Source organism: Streptopelia decaocto (assembly GCF_964273445.1).
Source record: "Streptopelia decaocto genome assembly, chromosome: 16".
Classification (NCBI taxonomy): domain Eukaryota; kingdom Metazoa; phylum Chordata; class Aves; order Columbiformes; family Columbidae; genus Streptopelia; species Streptopelia decaocto.
In genome coordinates, this window is record NC_138671.1 from 2,819,609 (window position 1) to 2,836,413 (window position 16,805).

Genomic DNA, 16,805 nt, shown 5'->3' on the forward strand with positions numbered 1-16,805 from the left:
GCACTGCGGTTTCTCTTCCACTCCTCCCTCTCTCTTGTTCTTGTATTGTTGTTGGGTCTTATTATAAAGGAAAACAAATAAATCAATGTATACCAACAAAAAAACCCACCAAAAACAACCAACCAAACCATGCTGTTTTTCAGCAACAAGAGGACTTCATCACAGGAAGCTGCATGAAAAATATATTAATTCTTCATAAATCAGTATGGATTCTGTCTCTTCTTTGAGGTAGAGCGCGCTTTTATGAATGATATAACAAAACCACCTCTTTTAAAAATTGTATCATGTTGAGATCTTTCTGCATTCGCCCCTCGATGCTTTGCACTTCAGCAGATTACAAATGTCCGCTTGAATTCAGTACATAAGTGTCTAAAAGACAGACGGGTGTAGGAGCCACACGCTTCAGACAGACAAGCAACACGATATTCACAATGGAAATTAAGGGCAACACTGAAAGATAGATTAATTAAATAATAGTGCGTGCCCTATTACCATAATCAGATCGAATACGTTGTGGCTTAGATGTTCTCTCATTCTGCTGTCCCAAAGATGAGATTCTCTTATTCTCTGTGCATCTGTTCCTACCTCCCACCATGGCCTGGACACTAAAACAAGGACCGTCTGACCCCATAGAGCTACGGGGTCATGAAACACTTATTACCAAGTAACACACAAGTATTTTAGAATCATTATCTCCCCTTGCATTAATTCTTCCTTTTTTAATTCTTTCTGCACCGGTAGGATAGAACCATATTCAAGGCAGCAGCCCCCAGCTTGTTTACTAAGCCACCACCAGACTTACAACATTTATTTTAAATCTCTGCTTTTAACTGAAATTTAACATTTTGTCACTCTTGCGGAGAAAAGAGAAGACAAAATTCGTAATAAAAAGCTAAACAAGATTAACCCAAGAACTGTGACTATCTCATGCTATTCACTGCCATAAACTGGCAATGCATAAACTGGCGATGCTGATCGTGCCCAGGACATGACACCGGAGCTGCCGATGAGCGACGGCCTAAGGCCGACTTAACTGCGCCCAAACGTGGAGCAGCTTCTGACCAACCTGCTAAAACGAGAGATAATCTAATAAAGACCTAAAGTGAAATCGCGCTGCTGTTAGCGCTGGTTCAGTTTGTACATCTGAAGAACAACGATCTACAGTAAACAGTCTGCTGATTGCAGGAGATATTTTCAGAAGCCAAACACTTGTAATATAGTCAACGTCAGCAAATACCTTTTTAAAGTCCCTAATATAGACAAGACCTTCTACTATCCAGTTTTTGCTTCTACATCACACACTAAGTTTAGGCTTTCAATTTTAGAACAATTTCAACTTGTTCTCAAGAACAAGTATGCCTTTGAAATTCTTTTTATAGTCCCCAAAGGAGGGAAAGGAAATTAGTTAGCTCACTCCCTCTTTGAAAAATGTAGCTGCTACAATAAATATTTGACGCCAAAGTATGAAAATTCATGTAAATTTATGTCCACAATTTCAGAAATATTCTAAGTAACACTTATATAAAATAGAGCTTTGCACAGCAGGATGATTTTCTTAGAGCTATTTGGGTATGACTGAACTTCTGAGGGCTGGAGAAGCCACCAATAAGTTATACACGTCGTGGCAAAGAACTGAATGAAACTCCCTCGTACAGCATGCATATAGCATGTCTATTTTTCAGCAATTCTACCTTATAGGTGTTGTAAATCGAGTGTCTTCATTACCATTGCTGTGCTCAAAACCAGCCCCAACCTCTGCCCAGCATGGCACACAACACACGATCTACCCCCAAATTACAACTCTGGTAGAATCCAGCGTTTTCTGTCTCCTAAGCCTATAAATAAATGTGTTTCATGAGGATATGGGGATTACCCATCTCTGCAAATACACTGCTTCTAAGAGTAATCTGATCTAACAGGCTGGAGGATCGAGTATTAATCACGCTGGGCTCTGGCTTAGCATAACTTTGGGCAGAAAAGAGGAATCTTGGCTGCGAGGCGAGGGAGCAAACAAACCAGAACTACCGTGCGGCAGATAAATCATGTGGATTTTAAAAGTACGCATTTTTTGGAGATTTTGCTATAATTTCACACGCAAAGTACTCCCAAGATAAAAGGGTTGTAATGAGCCGAGGGCAAGTGGGACAGTGAAAAATACATCAGTGCAGAACCATATATTACCACTGAAGTAGCAAATATATATAGGGTAATGTACACGCATAGCGAATGCGTTTTACTTTCTATTTCATTGCAGGCTGCAATAATTTAATTGGCATGACTGTGTTTCCTGTTATATTTCACCTTCTAATCAACCGCTAATAACTGTATTTCAGCTGCAAACTAAGAAGTGCAAGAAATTCTCTAGAAGAGACGAGCTGGTCTGTAGCCAAACCGCAGTTTGATTTATCCTCCCTGCTACAACAATATACCCGAGTGCTCTCACTAGGGATATAAAATGATATACCTGATCCAGAAATTTTTTGCTTATAAAGGCCTTCCAGAATTGTAATATTTTTAAAGAACAGGCAGCACAAGCCTCACCTCAATCCTCCTATCTTCCCCATCCTCCTGCCATGAGTAAATTTGATTTCAAATCGCCAACATATTGGAAATGAAGCTGCTTCCCTGCGATTAAACCCCACTCAGCGCCGAGATGAACATCAGGAGGTCCCGCTCCCCTCCCGCCTGCTCCAGTAAAGCCAACGGGCTCTGCTAATAGAAATATTTATTATCCGAACTAATATAACCTTGAGTCACTGCAATGCCTGCATGTAGCAGGTTCTGGTATAGCATTTACAGTGCAAATACCCATCTGCCGGGTTAACAATTCCGTAAACAGCAATGGAACACAGAGATGATTTCCACCCACTCTTCTCTTGGAGGTTAAATTCACACCCTTTTCCCATTTGCGAGTTTTAGCTGTATCATAAAGTAAAAAGTTGATGCTGACGATTGAAGAAACTATTCCTCAGATATTCTGCGCGGATGGCATTCATCTCTGTGTTAGGATGCTTCAAAGGAAACATTTATGCATCCTAGATTAATTTATTAAATGAAATTTATGCAGCTTGTTGCTGATGACATGAAAAATTCAGAGCCTCTGCAAATGTGCTCGTTTGGCCTCCATGCAAGAACAGACTGTATTTCAATTATCTTGGGCTATAGACAGAGGAGAGGAGAGGAACAAAGCTTTTTACAAAGACTGAGTCCTTATAACTAAACCAGCATACTAAAAATGGATGGTGAATGTCTGAATACAACTGGACTGTCTAAAGTCCAGCTAAGAAACGTCTGGAACATTGGTGTGGCTGAGGAACACCAGAAGAAAAGCTAGGATGTAACCGATTTCAAAGCGATTTTGGTAAATACGCAGTCAAATATTTCCGAAGGTGTCCTGTTTCTTTCCTATTTGGCTAAATAGGACAAGAAAACAACTCTAATTATTCCCTCACAAGGGTTACGGAAGTCAGAACCCAACAATAAATGTTGCAAGAAAGGATTTCCTGAGATCCAGGCAGATTCTTCAGCTATCACGTAACAGCTTTCCACTTTGCTATGGAAGCATGAAAAATTATTAGTTTAAAATGGAATTAACATTATTAGAGAAAAGACAAACCAAACCAAAAGGCATATTTATACATTCAGGTTGGCCCCCAAAGTCAGAAGGTATGTCCATAACGCAGCAAGTAACATCATCCCACTATCACAATAACTCATCAACTGCTCTGTAGTGTGTTCTCCCTGATAGGAACGTGAAATTTCACAGACTTTGGATCTCTTATTAATTTTGCATCTCATTTTTTTCCACAGTCAGTTCTAGCACTTCAACTATTGATAGCAAAACACAGGTGCAACAGTGATCATAGTGCTCCATCATTGTATTTTTCTGCCTTAAAGGACAAGCTAATGTCATTCAAACATTAAGATCTCCAGAAGTTCACTGAAAGTGTTCCATACAAGGCAATTTATAAAAATCTGCCTAAAATGAAGGTGAGAACATACTTGATTCTGCTGCGAAATGTCCCGACGTGACGTCCCGCTCCGCCACGCACCACAGCTCGAGACACAGGCTCTCACAAAGTGCCCACAGAATCCCAGAATGTCAGGGGTTGGAAGGGCCCTGGAAAGCTCATCCAGTGCAATCCCCCCATGGAGCAGGAACACCCAGATGAGGTTACACAGGAAGGTGTCCAGGCGGGTTGGAATGTCTGCACAGAAGGAGACTCCACAACCCCCTGGGCAGCCTGGGCCAGGCTCTGCCACCCTCACCAGGAACAAGTTTCTTCTCAAATTTAAGTGGAATCTTTTGTGCTCCAGTTTGAACCCATTACCCCATTGGTTGTCACCGAGAAGAGCCTGGCTCCATCCTCCTGACACTCCCCCTTTATATATCTGTAAACATGAATGAGGTCACCCCTCAGTCTCCTCTTGTCCAGCTCCAGAGCCCCAGCTCCCTCAGCCTTTCCTCACACGGGAGATGCTCCACTCCCTCCAGCATCTTGGTGGCTGCGCTGGACTCTCTCCAGCAGTTCCCTGTCCTGCTGGAACTGAGGGGCCACAACTGGACACAAGATTCCAGGTGTGGTCTCCCCAGGGCAGAGCAGAGGGGCAGGAGAACCTCTCTGACCTACTGACCACCCCCTTCTAACCCACCCCAGGTCCCATTGGCTTCCTGGCCACAAGGGCCCAGTGCTGGCTCATGGTCACCCTGCTGTCCCCAGGACCCCCAGGTCCCTGCCCAAGCGACACGGATATGGGAAAAAAAAGCCCATTCCCTAAGTTTTCTGTCAAATTCACCTGCCTAAAATCCATTATGCAAACTTTGGCCACACGCTCTTTCAAACATTCGGAAAACTATTTCGGCAGAAACACTTCCCAGGTATTTTGGGCTAAACCGAGGATGTCATTAGAAAGCGAGGAGGAAAAGGGAAAAAAAAAAGAAGTAGAAAAAAGGGAGGGGGTGCAAAAAACCAAACAACCTTTTTTCCTGTGCTGACGGTGCCATAAAGCCCGACCGTGGATGCCGGCGCCATTTCAAAGGCAGGAAAAGCCGAGGCCTTCGCTGTGGTGTCCACCGGCTTTGAAGTGCCGGGAGCAGCTGCTCCCAGAGATAGGAACTGCCGCGCCGACCAAGCGGGGCTGCTCTGCAAAATACACTTTCAAATCTAACAGCTGCGAGTAGAACAAAGTTGAGCTAAAGTATGTTTAAAGAAAGGAAGAAAAAAAAAGCCCCCGGTTTCTGTCTGAGAGTGTTCTCAGTGGATACTTCAAAAGAAAGCGGCGCTGAATCAGATGGAGCTGGATCCAAATACTGCGAGGTCCAAAGCTGCTGCTTTGCTTTGTTAATGGATTCGATGAATTTGAAAATACTAATATTAACTGCCACGGCCTTGTATGGTTTTTTTCCTAATTCTTTTTCAAGAAAAATAATATAAAATATATATCAGTTTATTTATTAATTGATGTAATTATCAGATAAATACCAATATCTATCAGTATATCTGATGTGTTGGCAGAGCAACCTTCCAGCCCCACAACCAACAGACCTTTTCCAGCCCCGTCATCTCTTTGAAATTAAAACTCCAGGGGAGCCCTGCAAAGCACAGGCAACCAGCACATACAGCAGAGAGGTCCAACCTCAGCTCCCCAGTTCCTACACTTACAAGATGTTTCTCAGGCTGGAGAAAGCGATAACATACCAGTTCGTTTGGTTCTTCGTTACCAACTTGAGTAAATTCATGGGCAACTGAACTGTCTGGTGTGGTGCCCAGTGCTACTTCACCACTACACAAAATGTATCTGAAGGTCAATTTTCCTTCCCTTTCTGTATAAATTCAATGCGACAATTTGATTCAGACACTTGAGGCAGAACATCTCAAAGCAATTACTGCATGTCCCAGGTAACTCGAGTCATTGGTTTTTGGTTGGGTGACTATTTCCCCACTGGAAGTCTGTTGGAGCCCTGCTCAAACACCACCAATTCTAATTCACCGCTCCATTTAAGAGTTTAAATCAGTCTTTTCCTCCCCAAGTAACCACCAAAGAAATACACAGTAAAACAAGGCAAGGAAAAGTCTGCTTTAAAAAGGGTTTAGAAGTTCTGAAGCATAAATAGAGAACAGCAGAGAGAAAGAGAAGCTGGAATTGCGGAAAGGAAATGTTCGGAGCGGAAGAGCAGAGCTCACGCTGTGCGGCCGGAGGAGCTTTGTACTGCAGAAGTGACAATGCAAAACGAACGTTTCCAACCATAACCCAGCACAACCTGCTGGAAGGGTCACAGATTTGTCATGTTTGCAAGTTTTCAATGAACACTCCAAATGAAGGACGAAGAGAAATACATTTTGAAAAGCGCATGAGCAGGATTCCTCCGAAAATTCTTCTGAGACTCTCATTGTTTCACTGTTTAGTGCTGAAAACCTTGCTTTGCGTTTCACTGACGTTTCACAGAGTCTACCTGTTCTTTCCTACAGTTAAAAGTAGTTTTCCTAAATACAAAAAGCGAAGCAGTAAACATCTCCTCTTAGTAGAAAATGCTTTCACTGATGTTTGCCACATTATCAACACTGTTAGAGAATATCAGCGTAAAAAGAGTCACCAAAACAAGTTTCACATTCATCTCGTTTGTGGGTTTTGTTGTTGTTTTTTGTAGGTTTGTTCTGGTTTGTTGTTGTTTTGGGGTTTTTTGATCCAGTCTCCATAAGCTCTGAATATATAATTATAGGCATGATGATATAAGAAAACAACAAACTATGACACTACTAGGCATTATCATTTCCTTTGAGTGCACAAAACCAGCAGATTATTCAGTAGAAGACTGTAAATATGGCTTAGTATGTCTTGCTACATATACTGAAAGTAGCAAAAAGTACCATTGGTAGGTCAGAACAGGATTGTCATGACATCTGATGAACTACAGACTAGTGCTTGTCTCTACAAAGCATGTTCCTAAACCTGGGAACAAAGTCTTTGAATAAATGCTTACTTTGGACTTTAAAGATGCATTACGAGTGATGAGAACTGTAAAGAAAAGTGAGCGAATCATATCACTGAAATGATGTGAATATAAGATTCCATTAAAAAATTCACCTTAAGGTGGACGCCCAACTAACCCCAGCGCTTCCCACCGTCCTCCCTTCACTACATCCACCAACTGACAAGTCAAACTTCCTCACCTTTATTGCAAGCAATTAGCGCAATGGCTTTCAAATAAATAAATAATTTGAAGATCCATTGTTATGATTACATAGTGGTGAGTGCATTTCTGATTTCTAGTCTTTATTCCAGAGATCATACTAAATCAGGAGAGATAGAATTCTTACTGGTCTTTTGGCAAATGAGGTCGACAAAACCCTCAAACCAAAAATCCCCAATATCTCTGCAACCTGGACTACTCTGGAATTCTTGAATAGAATTTCCTTGTGGAAATGGAAACTTATATCCCTGCAAAAACACGGATAAGAGAGAACTTCAAGCTTATGCGTGAAACACCACCTTGTGCAAGTGTCCCATGGGCTGGGTCAGCTGTGTAGCTCTCAAGTCTATATCATGTAATAATTCACCTGCTGCTATTTCTGTTTTGTTCCCTTTACGTTTCACAACGCTACTGAACTCAAGTCTCTCGTCTCCACCCAAATGTTTCCTGAATATTCCCCAACCTGAAATCACATTATAATAAAGAAAATAATTACCAGTGGGCCAAAACAAGCATTCATATGAACACTCCCTGTGTTCATATAAAAGGCTGTTTCTTGACAAGAACAAAAACAGATAACACATTCATGTGGCCATTACAAAAATAGGTGTTGCCACCTGTAAGCCTGGGAAAAAATGTGCAAAAGCCAGAGGTACAAAGGATTGCGAAGAGGAAACAACAACATTTTCTACGTAGGCTCTTCCCCCATCACACAAACTCTGCACACCTATACATTTTGCCTTTATACAAAGAAGAGGGAGGCAAAGCGAGAAGAGGATTAAGATGTGGGAACTGACCTACAACTGCATGAAAAGCCGCCCCAGAACAAACCCGCTGACCTGTTGCTCGTATCTTTGCTTCAGCTCTTCCAATTGCCAGGAGAATTCTTTGGATTGCTTTTCCCGGAGCGATTTTGATCTGCTTAGATCTGCTTCAACCTTTTCCATCTACATGGAAAAAGAAAGGGAATATTTAATTTTATTTTTTTTTTAAAGGCATAGCTTAAAACGTCCTGATGTCTCTACAGTTGTTTGCAAACCATCAAAGACTCAAATACAACTTGCTGAGAATGATAATAATACTATTTGTGTCTACTGAAGATTAATATTCACTGAATACCAGGTATTTATCTACTTATGGATATAGTGACCACCGACACCGTGCCACTCCTTGATTATAAAGTATGGGCTCGTTTTTCACCTGAAAGTGGTGAACACCCCAGCAAAATTAAGCGAATATTTAGTTCTAGGCATATTTAAGTCTCAAATATATTCCACTTATAAATATATTGCCTGTGGAAATCCAAGTGAAATCATGTGTGAGTCAGTGCACAAACGCCACATTCAAAGTAAGCTTACATTAAATCAGCAAAATAACTTAAAAGAGAATTATTTGGCTGCAAGTGAAGTTCTCTGAAGATAGTCATCGCCTATGAATAATGAGTCCCACAGATTCCAGCACACGGCATCAAGGAAGCGATTTCATAACCCAATTAGCAAAGGCTTTCGTATCAAAAGCACAACTGTTAGTTGTACATCAGGCACGTTCCCAAGGGAAAAAAATTAGAATTACATATATATGACTATATATATACACTATATATATATATTGTCCTATGCTGCAGTGCGTACTCAACAATTACTTCTAGACCAAGGTCTCAACTTTAGCGCTTTACCCGTTAGGCCACATTCATATATCTCTTACAAGTGCAAAGAGGGCTCTTGATCATTAGTTGCCAAACCCAAGAAGCACTAGATCTAAACTACCACTAGATCTAAACTACCACTAGATCTAAAGTAGAGTCTATGGATTGTTTCTCTTTTTCCTAGTTACTATTAGAAAAATTGCAGATCTTACAGGTAAAAATGTACCACGCGCCCTTCAGTGGGCATTAGGTGACTCTGAATAATCATGAGCTTGACAAAGTTTTTTTGCCATCTGCTTCCTACATCACAGAGCCAAACTAGTGATAAAAATTGTAGGATCACATGAGCAAGACAAGGAAATCCTCCCTTTTCTCCCCATCTTCTTGATCACCTGTTGCTTGTTCCTTATTTTGCTCATCACACTGTGCTTGTGCCATCCCAGGGACAACGGTTTAGCTGTTGTTTGCCCCACAGGCAATTCCATGAGGAATTTAAATGCCATAAGGAATTTAAGACTAAAATATTTTTACATAAATTCCTGCTACTGATTTTCAGGGACGGAAAAATGGATTTTTCCATCCTCTGCCCATGACCACCAGCAGCCACAACGGCTCTGCCCCTGCTTAGGCTCCTGCTGATTACAAAACCTCATTAAGGGAAGACAGAGTCGTGGCGAAAAGAGTAGGAAGAGACACACATTTAAGGAGAAGATTACAACCGTTGTTCCACGGGGGTGTATAAACTAACACTTTCTACTCTCACTCCTGAAAAATCCCTAATCAGTCTCATAACCGCAGATATCTTTATAACAATGACAATTCCGGCTTTGTTAGAAAGATGAAACAGCCGCCACCGTCCCTTTCTGACTTGCCGGCAAAGACACTACATTGTGAAAGATTTTGATGTCGCACTCTCGAGTGAAGGATGTTTCTGGCATTATAAGATCAGAATCCGCTATCCTACTGAGACAGACTGTCGGAAAGGCTGGCATTGTGACCTCCTCACCTGCTGTTTCATTTCAGCGTAGACTTTTTCTGAGTTCAGCTCCACCTGCCGCTTAAACTCCTCCAGGGCAGCATCTGCCTGCTGGGCCTGCAGCCTCTGTACCTCTGTCACCCGCGCCAGCTGCTCCTCCTTCTCCCTAGAAAGTCACAGAAAATGTTCAGAGTTCAAGTATCAAATAAAAGAACAAGTGTGCTGGTGTAAAAGAGAGGCCTTTAACCCTATCAGTCTAAAATAGTATTCGCATTTCCATTTCCTGGCCCAGCTCCTGCCCAACTTCCCTCCGCGATACTTTGAAGAAGGGAATAGAAGGAGGCGGGAGTTATTTTCGCTTGCTCCCGTTGAATTTCGCACACCTAAACACGGCGTTCATGGCTTATGACAATACCTCTATCTTTAAAGTCTGCATTGACCTGAATCGGTTACTCCTGGCTGTATAACCCCTGTTTTTCAGTCTCACCTTTAAAAGTATATTGCCCCCTCAATATTGAAATGATTCCTGTTAGCATCATCATCCTTTCCCATTAAAAACAAACACAACAATTATCCCAGTGCCATCTTTGCTCAGACAAGATGCAGGATTATTCACCGCTTGACATATATCAAAATGCAAAGCAGGGTGATGCGTGACATATGGTACCTTCTTAATCTATTAGAAACCCATAATGCTGTAATATCTATTCAGCCTTTAAAGCAATGACAGATGTTAAATCTTTATGCAAAGATATTTCATATTAACAGCCTATACTATTTGACATATTAAAGTCAATACATATGCAGAAAATGGCTTGGGTTTCTTAAGACATCATAGTATATCAAAAGTAATGCATGTATAGCATTATGTGTACATAGATGCATATATATATATATATATACACACATACATAAAAAACAGGCACATCCACCCTATTGATACATCACAGACCAAAAGCCTGGTAATCCCAAAACATTTAAGAAATCCTTCTTAAATCCATCCTTCGCACGGAAGACAATCAAGCGGTGTTAATGACCTCTGTTAATCACAAATCAGCGGAGTTGCCCAACTTGGTGTGAAAGCTCAGGGGACCACGACGGTGGGATGGATGGACAAAGGTGGCTCCACCGGCCGTTTGTAAGAGCCGACACACTCCAGCAGACCTGAGGCTGACATTTCATTTTACAGAGGAAGCACCTCATGAGAAATTTCCCATTTTGACAGAAATTATTTGCATATAAAACAAAGAATCTGACACGTAAGAGATGGAAAAGACCAGCTAATTCATCTGGTCTGTCACCTTGCCAGCATGGCACCAGCTACCACAGTATGGAACCAGCTCCTACAGCACGGAACCAGCTCCTACAGCACGGAACCAGCTAAAACTGAGATGAACTGCCCGATGAGTTAGACGTGCATCAGTTTGAGCCACAAAGGCGTTTGGTTCAACTATCCCCCTGAAGCCCATGTAGTAGGGAGCTGCTGAATAGAGCAATGTTTAAGTTAATAGCTATTTGATACTGAACGCTGTTCCCCTCTCCCACAACTAAATCTACCAGCATTTCACAGGAAAGAATATTTGAGAGGCTGAACTGTCTTTTGAGCCCTGAACACCCGCAGGAGAGGACGGGATCCCCCTGTGTCACCTTGGAAGAAACACCGAGGGGAAAACCTCGACTCCTCCTCCCAAAGATCCTTAATTCAGTTCCAGGCACCCAACCCGCAAAATACAGCCAATACTGGGAATCCACACTGGAAACACAATCAGAACCCAAAGCTCATTCAAACATATCCCCAGTAGTAAGTGCCAAGAGAGAATGGAACAACGTTTTCAGTCCTGTCAGATGGAAGTGCAACAAATCTGAAGGTAAAAGGACAAGATGTCAGTCCCTGTGCTGTTAGTGAGCCTTCAAATTTATGCATCTTCTTCCCAAATAATCTATTTTTATTTGGAAATGTTGCGATGTAAACTTTAAGCAATCTGGTTTTATGCACCTTCCTTTCTGTAAAGGACTTAATCCCATGAATAGATGCAACATCTCATTATAACCAGGAATAAAACTTCATTTTTTCAGGATGCAGGAGCCAGCTCTCCCCACATTTTATGCAGTTAAGATTTGTACAGAAGCTTAGAAAACATGTACAACAATGGACCCCGGTTCACAAACACAAGAAAGGCTTTCCTTTTTATTTTCCCAAGACACTGAGCAATGTGCCTTGCATGAAACACTAAAATATTCACTTTGAAGATTATTTTTTTTCAGTTGGACGAGTTGTGGGGCCGAATACAATACAATTACATCACTTAAATCCCCTAAAGCTGAGCTGGCTTGAATATAAAAATAGGGTGAACTTACTCCTTGGCCCCAATTTAAAAAGCAGCAAATTCCTCTTGTTTCAGTGTATAAAGGCAACAGAATTAGCAATCTTAGACAGCACAAACCATCTCAGTGAAAGTTGGCTATGAAGTCCAGAATTGCAATTTCAGAAAGCAGCGCTCTGAAGTGTCCTGATAAATGGCAAATATAAACATCTTACATACTTCCTCTTCATGCTTCATCAGAAATATTTTCCTTGCTTCGTAAAATGTCTTCCGAGGGGTAACAACTAAACACAGAAAGACATCACAGCATTGCAAGGCAAGTAAATGAAACACAAGGTGATTTACGTGGGAGGCTCAATAAACTGAAGATGTCCCACAGACGGGGTATGAACCAGCATTGTCACCCCACGGGGTTCTCACCATCCCTGGTATAAAAACAAGGGCTGACCAACAGCAAACACGAACGGGAGATGCACCTGACTCTGTTGCAGCCTCCTTGAGAAATTAAACCATTTTAGAGCGCACGTGAGCATCCACGGGTACAAAACGTGTCCCTGCCCGAGCTGCAGGTCGACATCCCTTTAGCAAATCTGGGCGCAGTTTAGAGAGGTTTTCAGTGATAGGAAAAATAACTGGATTGCGAAAATCCCGCTGTTTTCCTACAGAAATTATACCAGGCTTTAATTCATGACTATGCAAATTCTTTGCGAGGTTTTCAAGTACCGCTGGCACTGAGCTTAGCGGAGCACTAAAGCGGAGGACGGGGTTTCTGTGGTAAGGATGCTTGCTGTCACTAAGCTTCTGAACCTTAGGCTGGACTCCACAAGAGGCTTCACCTGTTGCCCACCACAGGTTGGTATGGCTCTGGGTTTATGCCTGTAGATAAAAATGAACGTTGCTCTGTACGGCTGCGGCACAGGAGAGCAGAGCGATGGCTGAGCCGGCGGCCCCGCTGGAGACGCTGAGATCTGCTGGGGACGCCGGGCTCATCACCCTGATCATCCCACGTTACACATACGCACTGATCCCGCCTACTTAGATTTGCTGCACTTGGCCTGTTCCTGCCTCTCCTCCCCAAATATTAATGCTTCTGAGGGAAAACTGCTTCACTGCCCACCAAACGGCAAACTACTCGCTTGCTGGGAGGCAGCTGAACCTGGCACGTGTTTGTTTCTAACCAGCTTTCCTTTTCACTTGTTGACAAACAAAATTAAAAAGTGACTCTTTTACTAACCTGTGTTGAAACAAAATCAGTTATCACCAATTATATAGTCTATTTAGATATAAAAAATACCTATATAAACACATGTTCCCAAAGGAGAATGCACCTCACTAGACAACATAATACGCAGTGTGCTGAGTAGCTAAAAACATAACTGCCATGAAAACAGATATGATCTGCTGATGCAAAAACAAAATTCAGGAAATCTCCCTTAGTATCTTCTGTGTATAAGCCACAGACACGAGTACCCATCCAGATTAAGGACAGATATATATGATGTTGTATATGGAAATATTAGTGACCCCATGATCCTGCTCCTGACTCTCCACACCACGGTGACCCCACACAAACGCAGTGGTTTATCCATTTACAGCAAATGCAAGATTCACGACACCACTTTTTAGCTGGGTGCGATAACCATTAAAAAACCACTCCACGCGACAACCCCTTAAATTTAGTTTCTAGAATGCAGACTATTTCAACTACATTAAAAATGTATTAAGGTCTAAAGTACCATGAATTTGTAGAAAGAAGGGGTGGCTGACTTTGTTTATTGTTACAGAATAAAGCTTCAGTAGTAATCCCAACTCTCTGAAATACACACAAAATGATGTTACGTCCTCTGCTCTGCTGTTTTGAAGCAGTGGTGCAGGAAGAGCTTGCTGTGTACAGCACATATGGGTCTCAACGCACCCACCTCGGCTGCGGTCGGAGCATCTCGGCGCAAGGCAGCGACTCCCAGCAAACGAGGAGCAACGAGGCCTCTGCTACAACATATGGAATATGTGCAGAACACTTCTTTTTGGTGTGGAGAGGAAGAAAGACAGTGTGAAGTCATTCAAGCGGAATGATAACTAAACCAAAGCCAGATCAAAGGAACGGAGAAGAAAGACTGAAATGTGAAGCTGAAATATTTATTGCCTTCAAAACATCATCCCTATCCTGTCCCTGGGCACTTTAATATTTCGAAGTTGTTAGAAAGCATTCTAACCTGTTTCATGATTTCAAAGACACAAAGCCAAAAATATAAAGTAGAGAACAATTCTATCTTTCATTCCCTGATTTTTAAGTATAAGATGAGCTTGTCTTTATGAGAAAAAGAACAAATCCACTTATAAATTGTTGACAGTTTGCATAATTTGAGATGTTAACATCAAAAAGCTGGTCTGCATTCCTTCAAGAAAGCTATAACAATGAATGATATTTACAGTAATTGTCCTGTATTATTTTAAACTATATACTTAGGTTTTAAATAAATCATGAGATAACATTAACAAACTAAACCACTACTTAGAGCTGTTAATGAATTTAGAGTAAATAATATTCCGCATGTGTAGTATCACACTTCTGTGAAACAAGAATAATGCATTACATTCAAAATTAATGGCTCACAAACTAACTAGACACTGGTTAAACACATTAATAGTAATTATAACTATTTCTCATTATAATAATGACAGGGAACTGTTGTGCTAGGTGCTGTGCAAACAGAATAAAAACAGCAACTGCAAAATGATGAATGAGATGTGACTTAAAACGCTGGAAAGGAAAATGTTATAATTTTGCTCGACACGGCAGAAACTGCCCACAAGATTTAGATACCGCACACGCATGAAGAGACGCGGTTATCAAGAGAGGAGGATTAGAACAGAGATTAATTAATAGTCCTGGTTTTTACGGGCGGAGACGACAGCTCAACCTCAACACGGAGAACATGGAGGGGAGAACGAGAGAGACCGGGCAGATAATGGCTCAGATAAAAGGAGACAAGGCTGTAATTAAAAGGTGGACCAGCAAGTCAGCAGCACAGATAATCAATAGATTCATGAGATACCCAGAGCAGAGGTGCGAAGAAGGAAAAGACAGGGATCAGAGAATGGGGCTGCGGCACAGAAAGCTGGAGGGCGGATAAAATAAACCATCTGAAGGACAAACCATGGGAGAGACGGTGGAGCAGAGGGGAGCCAGGCCAGAGGAATCACTTCACACCACCAACGACCGGCCCGAGACGTGTGAGGAGCGCAAAGAGCCAACACTGGTTGGCAAATCAAAGACAACCAAGATGAAACAACAGTATTAAGACTGTCTCCATCTTTTCCAATACAGAATTCTACATGAAACATCAAACTAATTGCCTTAGCTTGAAGCATGCCAGGTTTATTATTTCAAAGAGGTGCTGATAAAAAAACCCTGGGTCAAAAAGCCCTTAATACAATAAATACTTTCCCACCAATCCTGCTTCTCTTCCACCTCGGACAATCATGGCTACACCAGCAAACACCAGTTCTGAGTAAGTAAAGAGTCCAAAACCAAACCATATCACTCCTCTATATAATGAGGTATAAGAATACAGTATTCATTCTGTCATTCTATATATTTAAGGTAACTATTTTTATAGTGGTAAGTGTTAGAGCATGATGCACCAACGCTCTTCATTGAGCAAGGCAACACTCCTCATTTCATACAGTTCTATCTTATCTTATTCGTTGCTATTATTAAAAAGATGTCATGTGATATCTCTATAACCATCTTGAGGGACATAATGTTCCCATAGACAAGGATTTAAAATCAACTGTTACTTTCTTTTGTACAACTGAAGCTCCATTTTAAATCCATATTTCATTATCGCCAGTAGGTCTCCAGAGAAACCGGCGAAAGAAAATGAAAGGCTGTAAATAGTTAATAGAACACTTTATTTCTTTCCTTTAAGTGAGACTATTAAATAAAGCTACCGCATTTTTCTGTCCTCTGTTCATACTTTACATGGTGCCTCCTAGAGCGAGGGTTATGTCAGCATGTTCGCCAGGGCTACAGGAATGTTTACAATATGCTGGAAACTTTGACTGGTTTTGCTCTAAAAGGTTTCAGATGCTCAGAGCGAGCACCAAGTGGAGACCAGCTGGCTGCTTTTCCACGGGTTTTAGAGACAAAAAAACCACCACAAAACCCACACAGCTCTGTTTTAAAAAGTAAAATTCTATCCAAACTCTCCAGCCACTTAACGTGACCACTGGGTTTAAATCAGTTTGCTTTTTTCATCCTGTTGCAACTGTTGTAACGAGACAACACCGAATGTTTTATTAAAAGAGAATGATGAACACAATGAACGCGAGTATAAACTCTTAACAATGTTCTTTATTGCAACATTTGGAATTAAAGACAATGGCTCCTCATATTTCTTTAATTATTTCCGGCTTTAAATAGTAATAGCTTTTCCATTCCTACAAGAATTCCTCCACACACAAATACTTCATTTTCAAGGAAAAATGGAATGAACTTCAGGAAACAGCTACACTTAGGCAATTATCCTAAAAATATTAACAACAACAAGCAATTACTCTCAATCTGGATTCAACATAGAGGAGCAAGAAAGGAACAAAAAATCAACTTGTGGTTGACGCTATCACTCCATTTATTTATCTGTCACTGTATTGATGATTATCACG

At 41.4% G+C, this 16,805-nt stretch overlaps 1 protein-coding gene across 2 annotated transcripts in view; it reads right to left on the reverse strand.

Moving 5' to 3' along the window:
• CEP112 (centrosomal protein 112) overlaps positions 1-16,805 on the reverse strand; it is a 143,703-nt gene that overhangs the window by 81,724 nt on the left and 45,174 nt on the right. For both annotated transcript variants that reach the window (XM_082066904.1, XM_082066905.1), the window contains exons 18-19: positions 9,844-9,979; positions 8,032-8,139 (exon numbers count right to left, since the gene is read on the reverse strand). In XM_082066904.1, coding sequence (XP_081923030.1) covers positions 8,032-8,139; positions 9,844-9,979 — 244 coding nt within the window. The remainder of the gene's footprint in view (positions 1-8,031; positions 8,140-9,843; positions 9,980-16,805) is intronic.